At 36.7% G+C, this 23,689-nt stretch overlaps 6 protein-coding genes across 6 annotated transcripts; 5 read left to right on the plus strand and 1 right to left on the minus strand.

The window, feature by feature from the left end:
- Positions 1-632: 632 nt before the first annotated feature.
- LOC112096319 (protein FAR1-RELATED SEQUENCE 5-like) lies at positions 633-2,564 on the minus strand. The gene is made up of 4 exons (XM_024179747.1): positions 1,916-2,564; positions 1,590-1,849; positions 1,054-1,232; positions 633-897 (listed from the first exon to the last, which is right to left on the minus strand). The coding sequence occupies exons 1-4, from the start codon at positions 2,562-2,564 to the stop codon at positions 633-635; spliced, it is 1,353 nt and encodes a 450-aa protein (XP_024035515.1).
- Positions 2,565-4,534: 1,970 nt separating this feature from the next.
- LOC18034460 (protodermal factor 1) lies at positions 4,535-6,991 on the plus strand. The gene is made up of 3 exons (XM_006423551.2): positions 4,535-4,847; positions 5,347-5,926; positions 6,459-6,991. Exons 1-3 carry the CDS (start codon positions 4,697-4,699, stop codon positions 6,808-6,810), a joined length of 1,083 nt encoding a protein of 360 aa, XP_006423614.1. The 5' UTR covers positions 4,535-4,696; the 3' UTR covers positions 6,811-6,991.
- Positions 6,992-7,980: 989 nt separating this feature from the next.
- On the plus strand, positions 7,981-12,802 carry LOC18034155 (probable amidase At4g34880). The gene is made up of 5 exons (XM_006423552.2): positions 7,981-8,572; positions 11,087-11,301; positions 11,486-11,728; positions 11,816-12,014; positions 12,261-12,802. The coding sequence occupies exons 1-5, from the start codon at positions 8,018-8,020 to the stop codon at positions 12,633-12,635; spliced, it is 1,587 nt and encodes a 528-aa protein (XP_006423615.1). The 5' UTR covers positions 7,981-8,017; the 3' UTR covers positions 12,636-12,802.
- A 1,230-nt stretch (positions 12,803-14,032) lies between these two features.
- On the plus strand, positions 14,033-15,689 carry LOC18034201 (probable amidase At4g34880). Its single transcript, XM_024179320.1, has 5 exons — positions 14,033-14,584; positions 14,687-14,901; positions 14,982-15,221; positions 15,324-15,525; positions 15,598-15,689. The coding sequence occupies exons 1-5, from the start codon at positions 14,033-14,035 to the stop codon at positions 15,610-15,612; spliced, it is 1,224 nt and encodes a 407-aa protein (XP_024035088.1). The 3' UTR covers positions 15,613-15,689.
- Positions 15,690-16,606: 917 nt separating this feature from the next.
- Positions 16,607-18,770, plus strand: LOC18033803 (probable amidase At4g34880). Its single transcript, XM_024179319.1, is given in 6 exon segments — positions 16,607-17,196; positions 17,356-17,570; positions 17,770-17,815; positions 17,818-18,014; positions 18,116-18,314; positions 18,414-18,770. Coding segments are annotated over 6 exon segments (1,569 nt in total). The 5' UTR covers positions 16,607-16,641.
- An 878-nt stretch (positions 18,771-19,648) lies between these two features.
- On the plus strand, positions 19,649-22,976 carry LOC18033993 (probable amidase At4g34880). The gene is made up of 5 exons (XM_006423556.2): positions 19,649-20,426; positions 21,191-21,405; positions 21,488-21,727; positions 22,187-22,382; positions 22,484-22,976. The coding sequence occupies exons 1-5, from the start codon at positions 19,863-19,865 to the stop codon at positions 22,838-22,840; spliced, it is 1,572 nt and encodes a 523-aa protein (XP_006423619.1). The 5' UTR covers positions 19,649-19,862; the 3' UTR covers positions 22,841-22,976.
- Positions 22,977-23,689: the final 713 nt, after the last annotated feature.

Raw genomic sequence — 23,689 nt, forward strand, 5'->3', positions numbered from 1 at the left:
GGATTGGTACATAGGTACCTAATCAAATAATAAAATATAAGTAAAATTCATATAAAAATCTTAAACTAAAATTTAAATAATTTAATTCTTACATTATAACAGCCTATAGTGCTGCATTGGTTGTGATTTTCGTAAATAATACTTCCTTCTTGTAGCGTCTACATATGCGCAATCTTATACTTAATTACATATCCTCGAAATAAAAGAAAATTTTAAAAGAAAAAATTCACAAAATTTACCGTGGCTATATTGCTCCCTTGTGTGGAGATTTCATTAGGCATATGATAAGATGATGGGGCCTTTTTTTGTAAATCCTACAAGATTATTAAAGACAATTAAACTAAGACCAAATTAATTAGAAAATAGATCTTTGTTTTTAATCATACCTTATTTTTTTGTGCGGACTTGTTCTTTTGAACAGATTTCTTACGAATCGAAGATTATTTCCTTAGGCAAGGTGGATGGCCTTTACAACGTGTCACTACTGAATCATTAAGTGCAAGTTGAACATTGTTGCTACTACAACTTACTTCGCCAATAACAGTTCTTTCCACACTCTCACTGTTAATTTGTTTGTTGCTGCTACAGCTTGCTCCACCAGTATTAGTTTTTCCCACACTTTCACAGCAAATTTACTTGGGCAGATCCTTCATTGCTTTCTTAATCCAATCCAACACCGTTTTATAGCTATTTTCATCATCAAAGGCTATGTCTGCAACCTCACTGAAAGCGTTACACATTTTTTCATATCTTTCTTGCTGGATGGTCAAATTTTGCAAACCATAACAAACTTTCAGCTTACTATAACATCTCCTCACATCTTTCCTCCACCTTAATAAAATGTATCTTTCTGGAAGTAATTCAACTGAGTTACGTATCAGCACTGCAAGGGCATGCCTGTAAAGAATCCCCATAAATTGGAATTTTGAACATATACAATTAACTTTACACTTAGCTTCTTCAAAAACAACCTCAAAGAAGCCTCACCGACCTTGCCCAAATGATTCAATTATTTGATATATTGATCCCACAAAATCCGAGATATCACAATACATCAGAGCAGTCAATTCTTCTTGAAATTCTTTAAACTTGGAAATGGTGTACACTTCTTCAACTTGCCTCTCCATCTTATATCTTGATACACATGGTGTCCTTTTACTGAAACACTTGGCATCTGCTTGCCATTTTAATTTAGCTTTCCTCCTCAATGCATTTTTATATTGCTTTACAAACTGTTTCAGATTTGTTTTTGAATTAACAAATCCATCAAAAAATGCATTCATATTTTCACTTCGCTGAGTTGCTGACATTCCTGCCCAAAAATAGCCTTTTAAATAACATGAGATCCAACAATGCCTCTTCTCGTACAAACCATTTAACCAATCATTATCCCATAAATCATATTCTGTAATCATGCAATGCCAAGTTTCCTCAAACGCATCAAAACTCAATGAATCATAAACAGCAGAAAGTAAGGAAGATATAATACCTTTACGTTATTTAAAAGCCCCTAACTTCTCAGGCACCTTCTTCATTATGTGCCATAAACACTATCGATGCCTAGTAGTAGGAAAAACGTTTTCAATTACCTTTTGCATTGCCCTGTCTTGATCTGTAATGATACCAAGGGGAGGAGAATCAGACATGCATGATAGCCACACCTCAAATAACCACGTAAATGGCTCCGTATCCTCGCGTGAAATCAATATGCATCCCAACAAAATAGATTGTCCATGGTGATTAACTCCGACAAAGGGCGCGAATGGCATGTCATACTTATTGGTCAGATATGTAGTGTTAAATGTGATGACATCTCCAAAATATTTGTAAGCTGCCCTACTCCGCGAATCTGCCCAAAACACATTTTTTAATCAATCCTTTTCATCCAAATCAATGCTAAAAAAAAATCCATTACATTCTGCTTGCTTTTTCTGGAAGTACTTTAAAAGCGTCATAGCATCCCCTTTCTCAAGCTGTAATCGCCTTGTTTTGTCAACAAAATTTTTACAATCTTTTTCTAAGAATGACACATTTTCATACCCACCAGCTCCAACAACAATAGAATTGAAATTTTGGGCAATTCTAACTCCTGCACAATCATTCATTTCAATTCGCTTTTTAGCGCTTGCACTAATTCTGTGATTGCATGGGAAATACCTAGCTTTGTCTGGACTCAATCCATGGTTGTGCTGAAGATTTAAAGTTCGAAGAGCCCATTTTTCATCATCATTTAGACAACCTCCAATTTTTGCATCACAACCATTTTTCACATTCGGTTTCGGCTTCAATGCATTAGAAGATTTACTTTCTGACTTGCCGCTACGCCCACATGCAAATGTCGCATATTTTACAATTCCATCGGTCCCCTTCTTAGTACTTGGAACCTTCACACGAAACCCCTCTTGTTTACCATAAGCTTTGTAAAATGCAAACATTTCTTCATGATTATCAAATAACATTCCAAGAGCTGGCTCACATTTGTTCGGTTCCACAATTTCATTTACATCGTTAGCTCTTGTTTCTTGCAACTCTTCAAATGCATGCTCATTTTCCAAATACTCCATTTCTATAAAATAATTAACATTTGTATTAAGAAACTTATATAACATTTTGTCCAGTAATGAAAATTCCTAACAATTTAAATATATAAAACACATCCACAAATTTTTATAATTTATTCCATTATCTCCAACAATTTAAATTATAAAATCCTAACAACTTAAATATATAAAACATATCCGGAAATTGTTATAATTTATTCCATTATTTTCAGCAATTTAAATTAAAAAAAATCCTAACATATATAAAATACATTTAGAAATTGTTATAATTTATTCCATTATTTCCAGCCATTTAAATTAAGAAAAATCCTAACATATATAAAACACATTCAGAAATTGTTATAATTTATTTCATTATTTCCAGCCATTTAAATTTAAAAAATCCTAACATATATAAAACACATTAAGAAATTATTATAATTTATTCCATTATTTCCAGCCATTTAAATTAAAAAAAAATCATAACAATTTAAATATATAGAAAGCAAAAATCTACGAATTTTTACAATTTAAATTAAATATTTTAACCATTTAAATATATAGAACACAACAAAAATTTTATTTGAATGTAGTGAGAGTCACGAACTTACCAATTAATAAGTACCAATTTTATCAAGGCCTCTGTTAGTAGATCTAGATCTAAATTTTTCCTTGTGGATAAGCGAGATGCAGAGACGGAACTTGTTTTTCCTTCATAAATGCAGATAGCTCACGTTGAGTAAATGAGAGGTGAAAGATGGAGAGAGATTAAAGATGACTGTAAAAAAGTAATCTCTTTTCATTACTTTTTTTTCTTTCTTTTGATTATTTTATTTTTTAAATGAAAAAAGTAATAGACAAAAGATGGTGAGTGCAGTTGAAGCAACAGACATTGACGTGCCGATTTTTCTATCGTCCCTTTGTCGCCGTGGAGTTTAAATAGCGGAACTCTATAATTTTATAAGTTGAACCGGTTAGTACCTACGAAGCTACAGGATGTAAAAACAGTATAATACTTTTTTTTTTCTTATTATCTATTTGTAGCATCAATATTATGCTAGATATCTTAAAACTTATCCTTTAAAACTCATCTCGAATAAGAAAACACATGCTCATTAAGTGGTGGACGATTTTTTATAATTTTTTAAAATGATTTTTTTAAATATTTTTAAATGTCAACGATGAATATTACTTTATTTGCGATGAATCTTTCAAAACAAATTATGGGGATACGTAGCATTACTTTTTGTAAGAATTGATTGAATTATAGAAAAACGCATCTTGAGGTGAGGAAAGTACTCAACGAGTGCTTTTACACGGCATGCCAATATTAATTCCGGGCACCGAACTGTTACTTTAACGATAACAGCCTAGTGAGAGATAGATGTCGTACAATTGGGAAGAATCCTAAATAGCTTATAGATAGCTTTCACATTAACCTCATCCAAAGGACATGGCGTATTATTTCTCATAACTATAGTACAAACATTTCATTACAAGTTACGGACATGGCTACGGTGCAGAAGCTGCAAGTAACAGCTTCGAACTTTCCCATTTCCATCAGACATCACCTTGCTTTGGGACCTCTTTCTCTCTCCTCTAGCACCCGTGGAAGTTCCCCATTGGCTGCTGTTACTTACAGAAGCCGTAACATAGACTTCTCCTACAAGTTACTGGTTTTTCACCAATACAGAAGCTTCATTCATTAATGGCCGTCATAATATGTAATGCCATTTCACATGTGTGGTTGTTAACTGCCAAAGTTAATGCCAGTCGCTTCATCATGAATTTGCATGAATTAAAATGGCATGACATTCTTTCCCTTCTTGAATCTTGAAAATTAATTTCAAATGACAAAATGTCAAAATATTAAAACTTGAACCAACTACTCATGTAATGGCACAGCAAAAGAAGGCAAGAGTTAAATGAACCTGTGAAGTGCTATCTCATGTTCAGTTTAGTTTTCATAAAACAGATTTTTCAAACAGTCATTAATAGAGGCAGTTGAGGGTTGCAAAAAGAAAGAACACCACTCCTTATTAATTTACTCGTCCTGACAAGTGCAAGAGCAATCACACAAAGAAAAAGTTTTCTCTTTGTTCTTATAGTTACTTGATGCTTTGTGTTGTCTGTAAAGCAAACAACTTTCGAGTTTCATGGATTGGTCACACGGGCTTCTCTTTGCTGCATTGCTCATAACTGCAGCGGCCATTCATGGGGCTCAAGCATATGCTATGGTTAGTGGCGCTGTCTTTTGTGACCAATGCAAAGATGGCCAGATCTCTCTCTTTGATTATCCCATTTATGGTGAGACCTAATACTACTAAGTTCCATTCATATATTGCTCTTTTTTCCCATAGTTTTGTACATATTTTCTCGTAACAGTAACTTTGATGTAAGTAGGATTCGATCCCCAATCCTCTTGTACTATTGTGAGAGGTGACATTTATGTTTGTCGTATAGCTCACTTCAAATTGTATTTAACTACTACTTCAAACTGTATTTAATTACTTGGAATATTTTGAGCACTTCAGTTCCTGTGTAATCTTGAATGCTTAATAACATGAGCATGCTCCACTATTTTCATTTGGTGATCATGACTTGCACAACTGCTTGATTTGATTCTTTAGCTTGCCTTGGAGCAATGTGAAATGGTTGTTTGGAGCATGTTTTGCTTTTATAGTTGCTTAAATACTGTCATTGCGCTAATTTGAAGCCCTAATGACACTGTGACATGTGAACAGTACAGGAGGACATGGTCTGAAGAGTCATCAAATAAACTAAAAAATTCATTTGGTTTTCACAGGAATGAAAGTGAGGGTCACCTGTGCTGATAGCAATGGCCAAACCACAATGTCGAGGGAGGAGACAACAAATTTGTTTGGAAACTATGTGATGCGATTTGATGGCACCCCAAACTTGAGTAATTGTTTTGCTCAGGTATCATCAGGCAGCGAACAAGGGTCCACAGGTTGCGGTGCAGCTGCTGGTCCTGCCCAAAATCTTAGGCTAATGTTTAGTGTGTTTGATATGGAAATATATTTTGTGGATTCTTTGCTCACTCAGCCTGCTCAGCCCATGTCATTTTGCCCAAAGTCGGCTAACCCGGTATCTCCACCAGCCACACCTACAACACCTCCAGCACCTGTCACACCGTCAACACCTCCGGCACCTGTCACACCGTCAACACCTCCGGCACCTGTCACACGGCCGATATGTCCTCCGCCTTTCAGGCTTCCACCAATGCCTCGATTCCCACCTTTGCCACCATTGCCTCGATTCCCACCTTTGCCGCCATTGCCTCGATTCCCACCTTTGCCACCATTGCCCCATTTGCCTCCAATGCCACCAATGCCGTTTGTGGAGGCAACGGCATGTCCACATCAGTAAGTACCAACTTTTTATTTCCTATAATCATTAGCCTGATTCATCAAATTCCAACTAAATATGGAATCCATTTTGGCCAAGTAAGCTTTATGCTTACAGAACTGGGATTTTGCTTCGCAAGTGTGAATGCACCTGCAAGCTGACAAGTGGGGCTAGCATGCTTTATTTTAGAAAGCATATTCATGTAAAACATAATTGAGCTCTGAAATTGTTCTAGCTAAAGTGACTATACATGTGATTCACGTACTAGATAAAAGTATGGGCATGAGTTTACATGTTAGAACCAAAAAGGCCATACAACTGGAATAGACTGAATTTGTAGACATCAATAAATCAAATGGAGGTTCACAAGAAGATCTTGTGTTGTCTCATAAATATCTTGTAGAATACTTTAGAGCTTCAAGTTGGGTAGCTGGCTTATTAGAATCATATGGCTAAATCTTAATTATGTTACAGTAAGGAACCTCAGAATAATAACATTTTGCCAACCACGCATGTGCTACTGAACATGACATTTTGTGCTCTTCCCAGGAGCTGGGCAATGCCCGAGTACAAATGCTACTGGAGGGCACTGAACCAAGATACCAAAGTAGCAGTTGCTTTCGGACCACTTGGCGCAAGGCGATACGGGACGGACGTGACATTGTGGCAAGGGCTGCAAGGGAGAGGGGATCTCTACAGGACTCTCCTAAGGGAAGCAACAACAGCTCTTCTCAACTCCTATAATAGCCTTCAGTTCCCTTACAATTCAGTAAGTGTTGTCACGCATATGAATTATGCACTAATGGGCTCCCCTCGGAGTGCACTTCTTACTGCTTTTCGGTTCATGAGGGCGAATTCCGGCTCTGGCAATGTCACCTGCAAATTCACTCCTTGCAAGTGATCGGATCCAATGCTAGCTATCTGCTCAACCTTGCTTATATATTATTCATGCCTACACAGCCATATTATTTTTATGTGATATTTGTTCTTGATGTTAATTAGCTACAACGCTCTATATATGCATGTGTTGAATATTGAACAATTTTTACTGTCATGATTAATGATTGAGATTCAGTTATATTACCTGGTGTGTGTTCATGAATAAAAATACATTTAATTGGGATTTGGATCTAATCTATTTTTTCATAAACTTTTAATAAGATTATTACACATATCAACTATGATATTGAATGGTTGATATTCATTCATTTTTTACTTTTCTTTTTATTGGGTAATAAAACAAATAATTTTTTGCTTCCATAATTATAAATTACTTTTCACATTAAGTTTTGCCATTTTTATCATCACATAAAATTTTACTTCTTGGATGTTTGATATATTTCTAGACAAAAAAAAAATAAAATAAAATAAAGAGCAAAAAAGTGTTTTATGATCAAATGATTTAAGATTTTATTGTGATTTATTTAATGGTTTTAGATCAATGAAATTCAAAGAAAAGCTTCTTCTTCTTCTCCACTAATTTTCTCTCTAAAGACAAAGGTTAAATAAAAAAAAAATCAATATATATAAATCGAACATTATCTTCTTCGGTCATAAAAGATTTACTAGTTTTGCAGTGATGACGAATAAAGTTGAGCAATCCAAAATATTTTTAATTTGAAATTTGTAAATCTGACAGAAAGTTTGAAAAAAAATATTGAGGCTATAATGAAATTTTATGTTTGATTTATATTACAAATGTGGATAATGGGTTGGAGTTGCTAGCTTTGAAGATAGTATAGAAGAAGATCGGAGTTTATATAAATTGAGATTCTTTTTTTGCAGTTAGATTTTTATTTAAAAAAATATTATTTACGTTATTATTAAGAGGAAAAATATAAATAAATAAATCTAATCCCTATAATGTTATAGTTAACATGTGTCATAACTATATTAAAATGTTTGAAAAAAATTAAATTAGGAGAGGATCAAATCCTTAATTTTGAGCTTAAACAATCTGTGGGATGTTAAATTTTGTTGTCAATTCAAAAGGTGGTCGGTTACTTTTTCTGTGGGGAATAAAAATAAAAATATGATTTATTTATAAGCTTCATAACCATCATAACTCCTAACTAGTTGTGCTCATAGCCACGTTGACCAAAAATAAAATGTTAATGGGAACGGCGATCAATGCAGCAACTTCCATTTCGTTCTCGATCACCACCGTCTTAACATTGTTATTATTCATCCCAATCAACGGCCAAGATCAATTCACAATCATAGAAGCGACAATAGACGAAATCCAAACGGCCTTTGACCAAAACAAACTCACGTCAACGCAACTCGTGGAATTCTACATAACCCAGATCGAAACTTTGAACCCTCGGCTTCGAAGCGTGATAGAAGTGAACCCAGATGCGAGAAGTCAAGCGGAGAAGGCTGATTTGGCGAGGAAGAGAAATCAGGGCCGTAGATTCTTAGGGGAGCTGCACGGGATCCCGGTGCTGCTGAAGGACACGTTTGCAACAAAAGATAAGTTGAATACGAGTGCTGGGTCTTATGCGTTGGTGGGGTCAGTGGTCCCCCGTGATGCCACTGTTGTTGAGAGGCTGAGAGACGCCGGGGCTGTGATCTTGGGAAAGGCTAGTCTCACCGAGTGGTACTCTTTTCGGGCTCTAGGCAAGATTCCTAATGGCTGGTGTGCTAGAGCTGGACAAGCCAAGGTCAGTGATCATTTTTCATTTGATAAATTTCAGGGACCTCCCCTCACATTTAGCATATTGACACTTTGACGGTAGGTATCACTGTAATTACCGTAACCTCCCCTGCCGTTGTACATGTAAATTAATAATTTCGTAAATAAAAATCAAAGTAAATTAAAAACAAATCCCAAAATGTAAAGGCTATTTTTCTGGAAATCAATCTATCTGAAATGAAGCGGATCTCCGTTTTCTCTCTCATCAAACGAAACCCACAGCCATTTTCAAGCTTGAGAAGGTATGAAGGAGCTTTTGTAAACATAAAAGCTCTGCTGCCTTAAAGTAATTTTAGGCTATAAGTGTGAACAAGACAAGCTATGGTGGTGGCACGAGAGTGCCGTCGAGCGAATTTTTCCGGCAGCCGGCGTCAGAGACCACTGGAATTGGAACCCAAAAATGGTTAGTCTTCGAAAAAAAAAAACCCCTTGCATGTTACAATCACTGTTTTTTGGTTGTGATGACTAAGAATAAAAATTAAAAAAAAGTCTCGGAGCTGCTGGATGAGTTATGTTGAACGTAAACAAAATTGGTTTTTTTTTTTTTTTCCCCCTGTTTTCGTTGATTTCAAACTTCAATGAAGCGGAATCTTTGATTTATTTACTTGTTATTTTGGGCTCAAAAAGGTAGCTTCGGTGGTGCTTTGGTCTGGGGATGATAAATTGATTTTTGTTTGCCATGAAATTGGTATGGCAGTGTACCACTACCCAGTTGGTCAGCACTGGTCTGAGTGAATGTTCTGTGGTTATGCTGTGGACTTGTGCTGTGGCAGCAGCATTCTTTCTTACTTTCCAGTCGGCCTTCTTCACATGGCCTGTGGCTTGAAACTATATGAAAGGAGAGGCTCTTTCCTTTTCTTCTTTAGCTTGAACTTAAATGGCTAAGGAATATTATTCTAATTCCAAAGTCCAAATATTTATAAATTGCTTGTTTTACAATTACATTCACAATGGATGAACAGTTGTTCCTTGCTTTACAATTACATTCACAATGAATGAACCATTGTTCATTTACTGTTATTGAATTTGAAGCTGCCACTGCCAGAAAGTAAAGCAAGCATTAAGATTCATTAATTGCTCATTGTCTTTCTATTATACTTAAAACAGCTGTATCTGATAATAGTCTAACAGCTATGGGGAAGGAGTATCTTAGCCATTTCAGTTCAATTTCCTGTTTGTTCTTATATTTCATTGGCAGGGATTTGTGTATTTGATTCTGTTGTGCTTGCTGTGTATTTTGAATGCATTGAAGAGTGAATTAAGGCTTGGTTATTGTCTTATTGAAGTAGTTTACTGATTATTGAGCTTTCAAGATGTGAATATTCGATGAGGGAAGAAATTGTGAGAAGAAAGTTGAAGAAGCAGTGGCTGCAATGGTGATTTTTTGGCCTCAAAATGGCTGCATTTATAGCCACTGCTGCTGGAAATATTCAATCAGTAATATTGGCAGCTTTATTGATTTTCTTAATTTATATCTTACTTTTTCCGTTGGTTGTTTTAGACTTTTAGTCCTCTCATGTGATATTTGATGGAAAATTATGGTTACCATCATCAAACAAGTTGTGGCTGTCATTGTTTTTTGTAGCTAGGAGCATTTTTGACTTTTTTTCAGTCCGCTAATGCTCAAGCTAACTGTGTACAAACGTCAGGGGAGGTACCTGTAATTACGATGATACTTTCTATCAAAGTGTTGATACGCCAACCCTCAAGAGGTCCTTAAAAGTTACCCAAAGAAACTATTTGAGTATGATATGATGACTGTTCATTATTTAGTCAAATAGGAGAAAGACTTGCATACGTCGTGTGCTTCATCAGTTGAAACCCGTCAATATATGGCAGGTTATGGGATGCCATTGATGTTTTATTTTACAAAATTAAGTCTTTAGAGTTATATTGGGTGGACAGCAGAACCAACTTAACCTACGCAAATGGTAGGTTACCATTGGTCGGGTGCACCACCTCAGCATTTGACGTGAAAAACTTGCATACGTCGGGTTTAAATGCTGAGGTGGTGTGTCCGACCAGTGGTAGCCTGCTGTTTGGGTTGGTTAGGTGAACCCCATTGTGGGACTCACCCAGGTTAATTATTCAGATTTTATTTTATAAAATAAAAATAGTGGGTTGCTACCCATATGGCAAATTTCTACCGCGCTGAGGTGGTGCGTCTAGTGTATGCAAGTCTTTCTTCAAATAGAGACTCTTTTGTACAAATTGAGTCGGAGCTTAACACTTAACGTAATTAAAATGAGGTTTTTTGATTATAAATAACCATAGAAAGGGTCCTGTCATGAGTTTTGATCATCTTGTCTAAATCTTGTAGGGTTCTCTCGCTTAACAAATCTAATAACAGTTTTCATGATCACTCGTTAAATTTTGTAGTTTTATTGAAAAGTTGTGAGTTGAAAGTGATCAAATGAATCAAGATGGGTGATTAACTGTCTCTTAACTGATCAAATTGTGTATATATATAAAAAACTTGCAGAATCCTTACCTTCCATCAGGGGATCCATGTGGCTCAAGCAGTGGATCAGCTATTTCTGTTGCTGCTAATATGGTGACAGTTTCGCTTGGAAGTGAGACTCATGGCTCCATCCTCTGTCCTGCTGATCATAACTCTGTAGTTGGGTTGAAACCAACTGTTGGACTCACCAGCCGAGCTGGAGTCATTCCAGTTTTGCCCCAACATGATACCATTGGGTGAGGTTTTATATAACATGGACAGCTGACTTTTTAGAGTTCGGCTCATTCAAAAAAATTACCTACTATTTCTTTTTTGAACTTGCACTTTCTACAGTACACGTCTCCATATGTGCATGTATTTTGAGTTACAATATTTACATTGTGATCTTTATCATAAATCCTCATTGGTGTGAAATCACAGAGCCATAAGCAGGACAGTGTCTGATGCAGTTTATTTGCTTGATGTGATTGTTGGCTTTGACTCGAGAGATTATGAAGCAACAAGTGAAGCAGCGAAGTACATTCCTGTGGGAGGTTATAAGCAATTCCTCAACGAAAATGGGCTTAAAGGGAAGAGATTAGGGGTTGTCAGAAATCTCTTTTCAAATGCTCTAAATGGATCTACTGTCATTACAGCTTTTGAGAATCATCTTAATACTCTAAGGTATCAAATAAAATAAATTTTTGCTGTTTTTGCAGTTACTGAAGGCAGCTCTGATATATTTAATGTTTCTATTTTGAGATTTTCTAGACAAAGCGGTGCAACTATAGTGGATGATCTAGAAATGGCAAATGTTGATGTTATATCAAATCCTGGTAAAAGTGGGGAGCTGACGGCAATGCTGGCTGGTTTCAAGATTGCTCTAAATGAGTACCTGCAAGAGCTTGTTTCTTCTCCTGTGAGGTCACTTGCTGACGTTATTTCTTTCAATCAAAATAATGCAGATATGGTATGCACCTGATTTTCTGTTTAACGTCAATTTCTTTTTTTCCCCAACAAAATGAACTAAAGCGAATTGGCTTACGAGTAGATCCTTGGCACCACAGTTGTCGAATGAGCATACATCTTTATGTCACTTTTCACTGGGCATAAAAAGAGGTTCTTGAGACATGGATTTGACTCAATGGAGAAAAGACACTGCATTTCCTTGTAAATTGAAATGTTCTTTTTCGATTTGTGGCTTTGTGCAATGCAGGAGAAAACTAAAGAGTACGGTCAGGGAACTTTTATATCTGCAGAGAAGACAAGTGGATTTGGAGAGAAAGAGAGGAAGGCAGTTGAGTTAATGGAAAAACTGTCGCAAGATGGAATTGAGAAGCTGATGACAGAAAATGAATTGGATGCCTTGGTGACACCAGGTACTCGTGTCATTCCTGTGCTGGCTCTTGGTGGCTACCCAGGGATTACTGTTCCGGCAGGATATGAAGGCAATCAGATGCCGTTCGGGATATGTTTTGGAGGTTTAAAAGGTACCGAACCCAAGCTAATTGAAATTGCTTATGCTTTTGAACAAGCCACCATGATAAGGAGGCCTCCTTTCGTTACACCATTTTGGATTGACGAAAGATAATTTTCTTCTGTTTGATGGTTTTTGTGTCATTTGTTTATGGACGCTGATACTACCATTTGTAATCAATTCTCAAATGTTTTGGTGCCTTTTGGCAAACTTAAAAGGACCCTATTGGTGTTTCAACAAACAGTAGGGACCTGACTAATACTAATTCAAATTCGAGTTCATCATATTATTAGCAAACTACCTTTCAATCGCAAGTGAATTCATACTTACTTTTAGCTTTCTGTGCTGGCTATAAGTCATTGTTGTTACATGTTCGATCGAAAGATTCAGATAACTACTCCACGAACAAAATTGGAATATAGTTTCTTGAGCTGTCTGCATTGTCATTAGTAGTATCTGGTCCCAAGAGAAAAATGGAAAACATAGATTCCCTTTCATTTTCTTTGAAGGAAATGTTTAGAAAGAAATACAATAATAAGTTGAGTACTGCTACACTTCCTGGCTGTAGTTTGCTGTGACATTCAATCCTTGGAATATGGTAAAATGAAATAATAAGTAATTTTGTAAGTTAGGAAATTGATCATTTAATTAATGAGCGACACATGAACACTTAAGATAAAAGTACTGGGATAATACTTAAGATGCCTAGAATTATTATTTTTAGATAGAACCATGAAGGGCTACTATTATTTGGAATACAGGCTGGCCAGTAGGAAGGCGATACATGGACAAATAACTCCGGAACATAATCTTATAAAACATCAGCAACTCCAAATCCAAATTCTATTTTCTAGCTGAGAAACTTCACAAGAGTTACTAAGGTTTTTGTGACTAGGTTTTATCCTTGAAAACTAATTTAATGTACTGGTTCAGTTAACCAAAATCGAGGTAAAAGCAAATATTAATAACTTAATTTCAAACTTTTAATTCATCAAGTAACTATCTTTAAAATATCATCTAAACTGTTCTAAACCTCGACTCACTCTTATTTTTATTCAAAAGATGAGAGAAAAATGAGGGCGCGATAATGTAAAATTTTTTTGTCTTCTTAACAAAAATAGGAGTAAATTGAATTTTACAATCGGAAATTAACCTATATTCAAGTCAGATTATAAAACAAGACAAGTTGATGAACTGTGATGTGATGAATTGACTATTTTCTGCATATTGTATCGCAGAAGAGCCTTATAAATATAATAAATACAACTATGAAGTCTTCAAACTAAAATACTTTTTATTTAAAGGCAAATCATAGAGCTGACATGATTTTACATAATATTAAGGAAAGAAGAATTACTAATTTTATATGCCTACGAAAGTGAAAAATCCTCGTGCTATGCCATTGCCAATTGACTTGAATATTATAGGACGCAGCTGATGTATGTCTAGTTGATTTTTTACTAATTATTAAGAGCAATTCTTGCATTTTCATTGAATCACACAGCTCTATTATGGCTACCAATTCTTCAAAACTGAACATTCCTATCTTCTCATCCTTGCCTTTGATAATTCTAGCAGTATACTCATCCGGGTCACCAGCCACAGAGAGCCGTGAATTTTCTGTGAAAGAAGCCACAATAGAAGACCTTCAACTTGCTTTCAAACAAAACCAACTCACATCAAGGCAGCTAGTTGAGATGTACATCAGAGAAATCGGCAGACTCAACCCCCTTCTCAGAGGAGTCATAGAGGTGAATCCTGATGCAATTAACCAAGCTGACAAGGCTGATCAAGAGCGTAAGGCGAAAGCACCAAGATCACAGCTTGGCTTGCACGGCATTCCGATTTTGGTCAAGGACAATATAGCGACCAAAGATAAAATGAACACAACCGCTGGCTCATTCGCCCTGTTAGGCTCTGTCGTCCCCCGAGATGCATTTGTTGTTACCAAGTTGCTTGAGGCTGGGGCTATTATTTTGGGAAAAGCTAGCATGAGCGAATGGGCACATTTTAGGACATTCGAATCACCTAATGGTTGGTGTGCTAGAACTGGCCAAGGAAAGGTAAGTGAAAAACAGAATTAATAACTCATGCAGAACAGAATCCTGATACTTATTGATTTAACTAGAATACTAGATGCATTTTTGTTACTAACTTTAATGCAGAATCCTTATGTTTTATCAGCGGATCCTTGTGGGTCAAGCAGTGGATCAGCTATATCAGTGGCAGCAAATATGGTGGCAGTGTCACTGGGGACTGACACTGATGCCTCCATCTTGTGCCCCTCAGGTTCTAATTCAGTTGTAGGAATCAAACCAACCGTTGGCCTCATCAGCAGAGACGGTGTCATCCCAGTCTCTCCTAGACTAGACACCGTTGGGTAATTGATTCTAAATTTCTCTGAATAGCAGTATAAGTACTTATATTAACAGAGGACTCTGCACTGTTGGATTTTTACAGGCCTATTTCCAAGACTGTAGCAGACACTGTTTATGTTCTTGATGCCATTGTAGGATTTGATGCTAAAGATGAAGCAACCAGAGAAGCATCAAAATACATCCCACCTGGTGGCTATAAACAGTTTCTTAAGCCTCATGGTCTCCAAGGAAAAAGATTGGGGATTGTGAGGAATTTAGGCTCTAATTTTACCATCAGTTCTGAAGTTACTGAAGCATTTGAGCACCATGTCCGGACACTAAGGTACCAACATAGTCAGTTTTTGACATCAACTAATTGTACTCAGTCTGTCTAGCGTGATCAAAATAATCATAATAATATGTCATGGTTTTTGTGTAAATTAAGACAACAGGGTGCAATTTTGTTAGACAATTTTGAAATTAACAACCTTGAGGCTATATTGAATTCAATTGCAAATGGTGAAACATTGGCAATATTGGCAGCCGAGTTCAAACAGGCCTTGAATGCATACCTTCAGGAACTAGTGACTTCCCCAGTGAGATCCTTAGCTGATGTTATCGCATTCAACAAAATGTTCCCAGAGCTGGTAAGTATATTAGAATCAATTTCCTTTGTTTATGTATCCTTAGTTCGCACTTGACATCACCCCTGGGCACAGCTCGGCAGACTGTGAATGCACTTTGCATCCACAGTCACGCGAGTTCGATTAATAGAAGAAAAAAAGGTACGTAACTTTGACAGGAAGCTATGGCCCTGTTGTCTTAATTTATAGAGGTTGCATATGGCTTCGAGCAGGCTACCAAGATTAGGAAGCCTCCTCCATTCCAAGCCTGACTGAAGATTTGCAATAAGAACGTTGTATTGCTACTCATCGAATTGCACATAACTGATGTGTTTGTAGAACTTTCGCTGATTGGTTGCATTAAAAAAGGGGTTCTAGTTCTTAATTTTATATCGGTTTTTAATGTAATTAGTTATGCAATTCGATTCTTTTGACGCTTGGTGTACATCCCATAAGGATCTTCAATTCATTTTACGAATTATGCAAATGAATTGATTCTCCGCACCAAAATTACTGCCGAAGTAGAAAGAATTTAACTGGACAATACATAGGAGGCCTTCTGACTGAAATGAAGATCCTTATGGTATTAGAATTGTAAGGCGTGGGCTGGTTGTCTTTGTATTTTTCCCACAAAAAGAATATGATGCGGCAACATTTGGCTAATGAACAAGTACATTACTTCAGATTTGAAGAGTCCTATTTGATATTTTGACCGAAAAGAATCTGCTGGAAATAGAAAACCCATTTAACAAAATTGTTAAGAGATAGACGGCCAAGGCCTTGAACTAGTTATTCATTGTCTATTAGCATCCAGAGTAGCTGCTTTCTGAAGATTCCTTCATAAAAAAATTATAGGCCCATTTATGCTAATTCCAGGCTCTAGTTTTTGCTCTTTTCAAGTGGATCTTTGTAGTTGGACCATCTCCAAGTACATTTTTTAACTGAAACATATACATAAGAATCAGAGTTCTCTCAACAAGTTGCCACAACTTTTTCTATGGTACAAGAAGAGCGTCCCAGTTAAATAATACACTTGTAATAGATTTCTATTAGGAAAATGTTCTGGATTATCTATATGTATAGTCCAAGATTTTTCCCATTTCATCCAAGCCAAATTCAAGCTGAAAATTCTGCTTAGCCATGGCTGCCAATAATAGTTCATTCAAATTTTCTCTCTTTTCGCATTTGGTTTTGAATGTTTTGATACTTCTTCTAGCGACATCAACTAAAACCGCCAACAGTTATGCATTTTCAATAAAAGAAGCAACTATCGAGGGCATCCAGCTTGCTTTTCGGCAGAACCAGCTCGCATCAAGGCAACTTGTTCAATTTTATATAGGAGAAATTCGCAGACTCAACCCGGTCCTGAATGCGGTCATAGAGGTGAACCCAGATGCTCTGTACCAAGCAGATAAGGCCGACTATGAACGTAAGGTTAAGGCACCCGGCTCACTGGTGGGTTTGCGCGGTATTCCTGTTCTTCTGAAGGATATGATTGGAACCAAGGACAAGCAAAATACCACAGCTGGCTCGTTTGCACTGTTAGGCTCAGTTGTGGCTCGGGATGCTGGTGTGGTGATGAAGTTGAGGAAAGCTGGTGCCATTATTATGGGGAAGGCTAGCTTGAGTGAGTGGGCTGATTTTAGATCCTTACAAGCTCCCAATGGTTTCAGTGCTAGAGGTGGCCAAGGAAAGGTGAGTTGAGCTTATTAAGCCCTTTACAAATTAGACATGCACGTTTACATTTTGGCAGTAAAATGTGGATGCATTACACCAAATTCTACTTACTCATCTGAAAACAAAGACCGAAAAGAATGGCATGAGCTGATAAAGAAACTTAAATATTATCTGCAGAATCCGTATGTTCTATCTGCAGATCCTTGTGGGTCAAGCAGCGGACCAGCAATATCAGTAGCAGCAAACTTGGTTGCAGTATCACTGGGAACTGAAACTGATGGTTCAATTCTATGCCCTTCAAGTTCTAACTCAGTAGTGGGAATCAAACCAACCGTTGGTCTCACCAGCCTAGCCGGTGTCATTCCTGTATCTCCAAGACAGGACACCATTGGGTATGTGATGTTAACTTTCCTATGCTTTCTAAGTGATATTTGCTTATCTCTATTCATATCTGATGCTAAAGTAAGTTCAAGTAATGGAAGTTCCATAAGTAAATCTAATAACACACTTTTAACTGTAAATTTGATTTCTTCAGAATCTTTATGCAATATCAATTGACAGTGAACATTGACAAATCACCTCTGTTCCTAGGCCTATCTGCAGGACTGTGGCAGATGCAGTTTATGTTCTTGATGCCATTGCATTGCAGGTGTTGATTACAACGATCCAGCAACCAAAGCAGCATCATACTACATCCCCTATGGAGGCTACAAACAGTTCCTTAAGCTTTATGGTCTCAAAGGAAAGAGACTAGGAATAGTGAGGAATCCATTCTTCAATTTTGATAAGGGATCTGCCCTGACTCAAGCTTTTAATTACCATCTTCAAACATTAAGGTATTATAACACTCTCTGTAGTGCAAATTTCAGTATATACTGCTTCTGAAATGCGAACGTCCACATTTTACATATTTAATTCAATTTTCTTTCTAATCTAGACAACAAGGTGCAGTTTTAGTTGACTATCTAGAAATAGCGAACATCGATGTGATCTTAAATGCTACTGCCAGTGGAGAGGCAACGGCATTAGTGGCTGAGTTCAAGCTAGCCTTGAACGCATATGTCAAAGAGCTTGTGGCATCACCAGTGAGATCTCTGGCGGAAGTTATAGCCTTCAATGAAAAATTCTCAGATTTTGTAAGTCTACTTTTGAGCACGATCACTTTCATTATTTCATATTACATAATCCTAGTCTATACCTTGATAATACTCATAACTTCTTGAATGATCATGCAGGAAAAGATTGAAGAATTCGGCCAAGATATCTTTCTTGCAGCGCAAGCAACAAACGGGATTGGCAACACAGAAAAGGCAGCATTGTTGAACTTAGCAAAGCTTTCAAGAGATGGGTTTGAGAAAGCGATGACAGTGAACAAACTCGATGCTCTGGTTACTCCACGTTCAGATATTGCTCCTGTTCTTGCAATTGGTGGATTCCCAGGAATCAATGTTCCTGCTGGATATGATACTGAAGGTGTACCTTTTGGCATTAATTTTGGAGGACTGAGGGGAACAGAGCCAAAGCTCATTGAGATTGCCTATGGCTTTGAGCAAGCTACTATGATTAGGAAGCCTCCTTCATTCCAGCCCTGAGGCTTTAACATAAAAAAATTCAATTGAAGTTCTAAAAGTGTGCATTAGTAGACTTATGATCGATAAGTGTGTAATTTCCATTAATCAGTTAAGTTCAGTTAATGTATCATCTGGGCCAAATGATCCTCTCTATTCCTTTTGCTTAGTCATATTCAAGAAAATGGGGCTAAGCAGCAGATCTGCAGGCATTTTCTTCGGCACTTACATTGGCCATAGTATATATATTAATAATAATGATGCATATTCAAATTGTTCTACATATTAAATTTGTACAAACTGATATAACATATTATATCATTTTCACTTATTCTATTCTTTTATTCTCTGAAAATGTGAAATTGTAGCAATGATGTAACATTACCACGTTAATTCATAAGAATAAAATTTCTACCAAGTTTGTATATGTATCGTTACTTAGTACATTAAACATTGAAATTTCTCCGGAGATTTTTGTTGAAAATCTATCAGGCAAGTCAGAAAAGGCACCGTTTTGTGATTATTGTTTTGTATGTGGCTGACTGAAAGAGATTTTCAGCTCCGGGAAAAGTAATTTTATCCCATTCTAGATCTAGAGTAAATTTGACAGCACATTTTTATATGATTATACGTGCGAAATGGGTATTCTGGGAGATTTTGGATCTAGTGCTAATCTTATCTTGATTGTATTAATCCATCACAAGTTTCGAGAACTTAAGCACAAAAACTAGATCAACACCACATGGTCCAAATCCAAATAGCATTGGAGAAAAAAATAAAATAAAATAAACCACCGACAAACTTACTGAAAGCCATAGTGATGCCATAAAAACATGTGGTTTCGGAATATCATCCCGGTCCTGGTCGTCTCAATTGGGTCCGCCACATTCTAAAGAATAGCCGCTTTTCGTACAATTATACTTTCATCATGGAGAGTTATATTATGCCATCACCCACTAACGTTCTGGCTTTTTTTGTTTTTTCTTTTTCAAGTTGACCTCCATCATTGCATTATCACAATGTGTTTCATGTTTATTAGTTTATATATACAAACAATTCGAGCATTTTCTTAAGTATCCATCTCATCCAACTCCGAGCCAAACAAAGTGACCATCGATGCATTGCCTAAAAATGGCTACCAGTAGTATCGCAATACTGGCCTTTTCTTTGTTTTCCCATCTGCTCCTTCCGACTCTTCTAGCCATATCAGCTCAAAGTAATGCCATTCATGCATTCCCAATAAGAGAAGCAACCATCAAGGATCTCCAGCTCGCTTTCAAGCAAAACAAGCTCACGTCCCGGCAGCTGGTTGAATTTTACCTCGGAGAAATCCACAGGCTCAACCCGCTGCTTCACGGCGTCATAGAGGTGAACCCCGATGCACTATCCCAAGCTGATAAGGCTGACTACGAGCGCAAGGTTAAGGCAGCAGGCTCACTGCGGGGCTTGCACGGGATTCCTATTCTTCTTAAGGATAACATTGCAACGAAGGACAAGATGAACACCACTGCTGGCTCGTATGCTCTGCTCCGCTCAGTCGTGCCCCGGGATGCTGGTGTGGTGGTGAAGTTGAGGAAAGCTGGTGCCATTATTTTGGGAAAGGCCAGCTTGAGTGAGTGGTCTAACTTTAGATCCTCCAAAGCACCCAGTGGTTTCAGTGGTAGGGGGGGCCAGGGAAAGGTGAGCTTAAAGTTAGTCAGCTACTTGGTTTTATGCTATAAACTACCTATTGCTATTAAGGCAAGTTTGGTATTTACCTTCCATTTTTTTGGAAAAATAAAAAGAATAAAACTAAATTTGTATTCTGTAAAATGATTGGAAACACGTGACCTCTTATCTTAATCAACAAGTAGTAATTAAACAATACTCTTTGTGTTCAATAATATCTTATACTATATACTCAAAAGAGATTTTACTAGTTGAACCAACTAATAAGTCAAATACCACACCAATCCGAAAATTTGACTAAGATGGTGTCTGAATCCGAAAATTTGACTAAGATGGTGTTTGATTACTCACAGAAAAAATTCAGACAAAACGGCATTTTTATCTAGTAATTTTAAATAAAGTGTTTGTTGGGGGACTTAACATAAGATTTCTAAGTATCCAACTTAAAAGACTAGCCTTTTAGGTGGAGTGACCTACTACCTTATAAACCCAAGCATCTCCCCTTTACTAACTAATGTGGGACACAACTCAATAATGTTTAACTATCTAGTACTGCAATTTTGAAGTAAATATTCTCACTTAGTAGATTTGTTAAATTTTTTTATTCTATTATTGTTTTCTACGAGACAAGTACACATTCTACTGTTTTGGAGATTTAATATGGATTAATGACAACACCAAATTCTACTTTATAATCTGAAAACGAGGACTGAACAACAGAACAAGGTTTGGCTTTGGCATATTAGGACTTATTTTGGTGATGCTAATGTTTGCAGAATCCATATGTTCTATCAGCAGATCCTTGTGGGTCAAGCAGTGGCTCAGCAATTTCAGTAGCTGCAAACTTGGCTGCCGTGTCACTGGGAACTGAAACGGATGGTTCCATTCTATGTCCGTCCAGTTCTAACTCAGTAGTGGGACTCAAACCAACCCTTGGTCTCACCAGCAGAGCCGGCGTTATCCCAATAACTCCTAGACAGGACTCCGTTGGGTGTGTGGAACCTTTGCCAATATGAACTGATGGCATTTAACATTAATTGAAAAATAAAGGAACATTTTTTTTTTCCTCGCAGACCTATTTGCAGAACTGTAGCGGATGCTGCTTATGTTCTAGATGCCATTGCAGGATTTGATCATTACGATCCTGCAACAAGGGCAGCATCAGAGTACATTCCACGTGGTGGCTACAAACAGTTTCTTAGGCCTCATGGACTCAAAGGGAAGAGATTGGGAATTGTGCGGAATCCATTCTTCAATTTTGACGAGGGCTCTCCACTGGCTCAAGTTTTTGATCACCATCTGCACACACTCAGGTTGAATTATGCATAAAAGCATTTTTGTTATTCCAGCCTACTTTTGCAGTAAATTAAGTGACTAAACTAAAGACAAAATGAAATAAGCAAAAATGCAGCAAAATTATTTTCGTTATTCCAGCATACTTTTGCAGGCATTATATGCAAAGCCATTTTACTATTTTACAGGTAAGATTAACTGATTAAGCCTAGGACAATACAATAGTTTTGAGGTTTCGTCTTCGTTCTCAATGAATCACCGCCCTTTATCTTCAACGTTCTCATGTATCCTCCAAGAATCTTCTAGAATGTTTTTCTTCTGTTAATGTAAGAGTTTCATCTGCTGCCAAATTCAAATTATGTTTTTACTGCTGAAATAGTCTCACTGTGGCATTTCATCAAACATTTCTTCTCTTTCATCAAACACTTGATCTTTAACTCGAATGAATGTCAATGACACTTGATTTTCCTCCAATCTAGACAGGAAGGTGCACTTGTAATCGACCATCTGGAGATAGGCAACATTAATTCACTAAATTCTATAGCAAATGACGAAACGACAGCAATGCTGGCCGAGTTCAAGTTGGCCATAAATGCATATCTCAAGGAGCTTGTGACTTCCCCAGTGCGATCTTTGGCAGAGGTTATAGCCTTCAATAACAAATTCTCAGATTTGGTAAGTACTCTTCATCATTTGAGCATGCATACATGTCTTGGTAATTGTATCAACTTTGGTAATAATTCCGATGACACGAATGTATCTAACCATACATGCAGGAAAAGATCAAAGCATACGGCCAGGACTTCTTTCTGTTAGCAGAAGCAACAAATGGAATCGGCAAAAAAGAGAAGGCGGCAATACTGAATTTAGAAAAGTTTACAAGAGATGGTTTTGAGAAGCTGATGACCAGGAACAAGCTTGACGCATTGGTGACACCAGGATATGCTGTTTCTACGCTTCTGGCAGTCGGTGGGTTCCCAGGAATCAATGTTCCTGCTGTATATGCTGGTGATGGTGAACCTTTTGGCATTTGTTTTGGAGGATTGAAGGGTTCAGAGCCAAAGCTCATTGAGGTTGCCTATGGCTTTGAGCAAGCTACCAAAATTAGGAAGCCTCCTTCATTCAAGTCTTGAATATCCATTTTCGGGGCTGTTGACTGTACAATGATTAAACCCCCCTACTATCGTAATGCAGGGGTAACTTGAACTTTTAGATTCTATCAAATAAAATTCAACCGTTTTTATTGATATAAATTATAAAGTTAATAACTATGGTGGGTGTGATTGGCTTCCCTTTTCTGGAAAATCCCATTTAATCAATTTTTTTAATATCATAAAATCAACTAATTAATTAAAAACTCATAATTGAATTGACCTGTTCTTTTTTTTTTTTTTTTTGGTTAATTAGGGTTAAGGTATTCTGTCAATGGATAAAGATGGTCAAGTGATATAATAAGAATTTATGGTGCATTTATTTTATGGAATGAGAATAAAATGAAATGGAAATGAATTGGGAATAGGAATGAGGAATGAGAATGAGATTATATAATGTTTAATTGGAAAAAATAAATGTGAATGAGAATGTGTTGGAATGTCATTGATGTGTTTCCTTGGTAAAATAAATAAGAATGAGGAATGGAAATGAGAATTAATTTACCAAAATACTCATAATATTAAATAAGAAAATTATTCATCGTACATTCGTTTTTTCTAACTTTTTAAAAATACACAATTCTTTTTTTTTTTTGGCTGAAATCCACCTGAAATTATATTTCTTTTCACTTGTCCACTTCAGTTCGGAGACCGTTAAGAAAACTAACGAAATATTGTGTAAATAACTTTTTTACCTTCAAATTTAAAAGATAAATTATCCATCGACCACCTATTTTTCGTATTATTTCAAAAACACACAATTCTTAATTTTTGTTTGTTGAACTTCACTTGAAGTTATATTATTTTGCACTTGTCTACCACTGTGTCGTT

The sequence above is a fragment of the Citrus clementina genome, unplaced genomic scaffold (genome assembly GCF_000493195.1).
Source record: "Citrus clementina cultivar Clemenules unplaced genomic scaffold, Citrus_clementina_v1.0 scaffold_8, whole genome shotgun sequence".
Classification (NCBI taxonomy): domain Eukaryota; kingdom Viridiplantae; phylum Streptophyta; class Magnoliopsida; order Sapindales; family Rutaceae; genus Citrus; species Citrus x clementina.

What these genes read in the sequence shown, in the direction of transcription:
- LOC112096319 (XM_024179747.1), bottom strand. Translation starts at nt 2,564, where the DNA reads ATGGAGTATTTGGAAAATGAGCATGCATTTGAAGAGTTGCAAGAAACA. An exon ending in CCAGAAAAAGCAAGCAGAAT is followed by an intron (nt 1,850 to 1,915) that starts GTAATGGATTTT and finishes TGTTTTGGGCAG; the next exon opens with ATTCGCGGAGTAGGGCAGCT. An exon ending in GAAGAATTGACTGCTCTGAT is followed by an intron (nt 898 to 1,053) that starts GTATTGTGATAT and finishes GATTCTTTACAG; the next exon opens with GCATGCCCTTGCAGTGCTGA.
- LOC18034460 (XM_006423551.2), top strand. Translation starts at nt 4,697, where the DNA reads ATGGATTGGTCACACGGGCTTCTCTTTGCTGCATTGCTCATAACTGCA. An exon ending in CTTTGATTATCCCATTTATG is followed by an intron (nt 4,848 to 5,346) that starts GTGAGACCTAAT and finishes TGGTTTTCACAG; the next exon opens with GAATGAAAGTGAGGGTCACC. An exon ending in GCAACGGCATGTCCACATCA is followed by an intron (nt 5,927 to 6,458) that starts GTAAGTACCAAC and finishes TGCTCTTCCCAG; the next exon opens with GAGCTGGGCAATGCCCGAGT.
- LOC18034155 (XM_006423552.2), top strand. Translation starts at nt 8,018, where the DNA reads ATGTTAATGGGAACGGCGATCAATGCAGCAACTTCCATTTCGTTCTCG. An exon ending in CTAGAGCTGGACAAGCCAAG is followed by an intron (nt 8,573 to 11,086) that starts GTCAGTGATCAT and finishes AAAAACTTGCAG; the next exon opens with AATCCTTACCTTCCATCAGG. An exon ending in CCCCAACATGATACCATTGG is followed by an intron (nt 11,302 to 11,485) that starts GTGAGGTTTTAT and finishes GTGAAATCACAG; the next exon opens with AGCCATAAGCAGGACAGTGT.
- LOC18034201 (XM_024179320.1), top strand. Translation starts at nt 14,033, where the DNA reads ATGGCTACCAATTCTTCAAAACTGAACATTCCTATCTTCTCATCCTTG. An exon ending in CCTAGACTAGACACCGTTGG is followed by an intron (nt 14,902 to 14,981) that starts GTAATTGATTCT and finishes GGATTTTTACAG; the next exon opens with GCCTATTTCCAAGACTGTAG. An exon ending in CACCATGTCCGGACACTAAG is followed by an intron (nt 15,222 to 15,323) that starts GTACCAACATAG and finishes GTGTAAATTAAG; the next exon opens with ACAACAGGGTGCAATTTTGT.
- LOC18033993 (XM_006423556.2), top strand. Translation starts at nt 19,863, where the DNA reads ATGCATTGCCTAAAAATGGCTACCAGTAGTATCGCAATACTGGCCTTT. An exon ending in CACCATCTGCACACACTCAG is followed by an intron (nt 21,728 to 22,186) that starts GTTGAATTATGC and finishes CCTCCAATCTAG; the next exon opens with ACAGGAAGGTGCACTTGTAA. An exon ending in ATAACAAATTCTCAGATTTG is followed by an intron (nt 22,383 to 22,483) that starts GTAAGTACTCTT and finishes CCATACATGCAG; the next exon opens with GAAAAGATCAAAGCATACGG.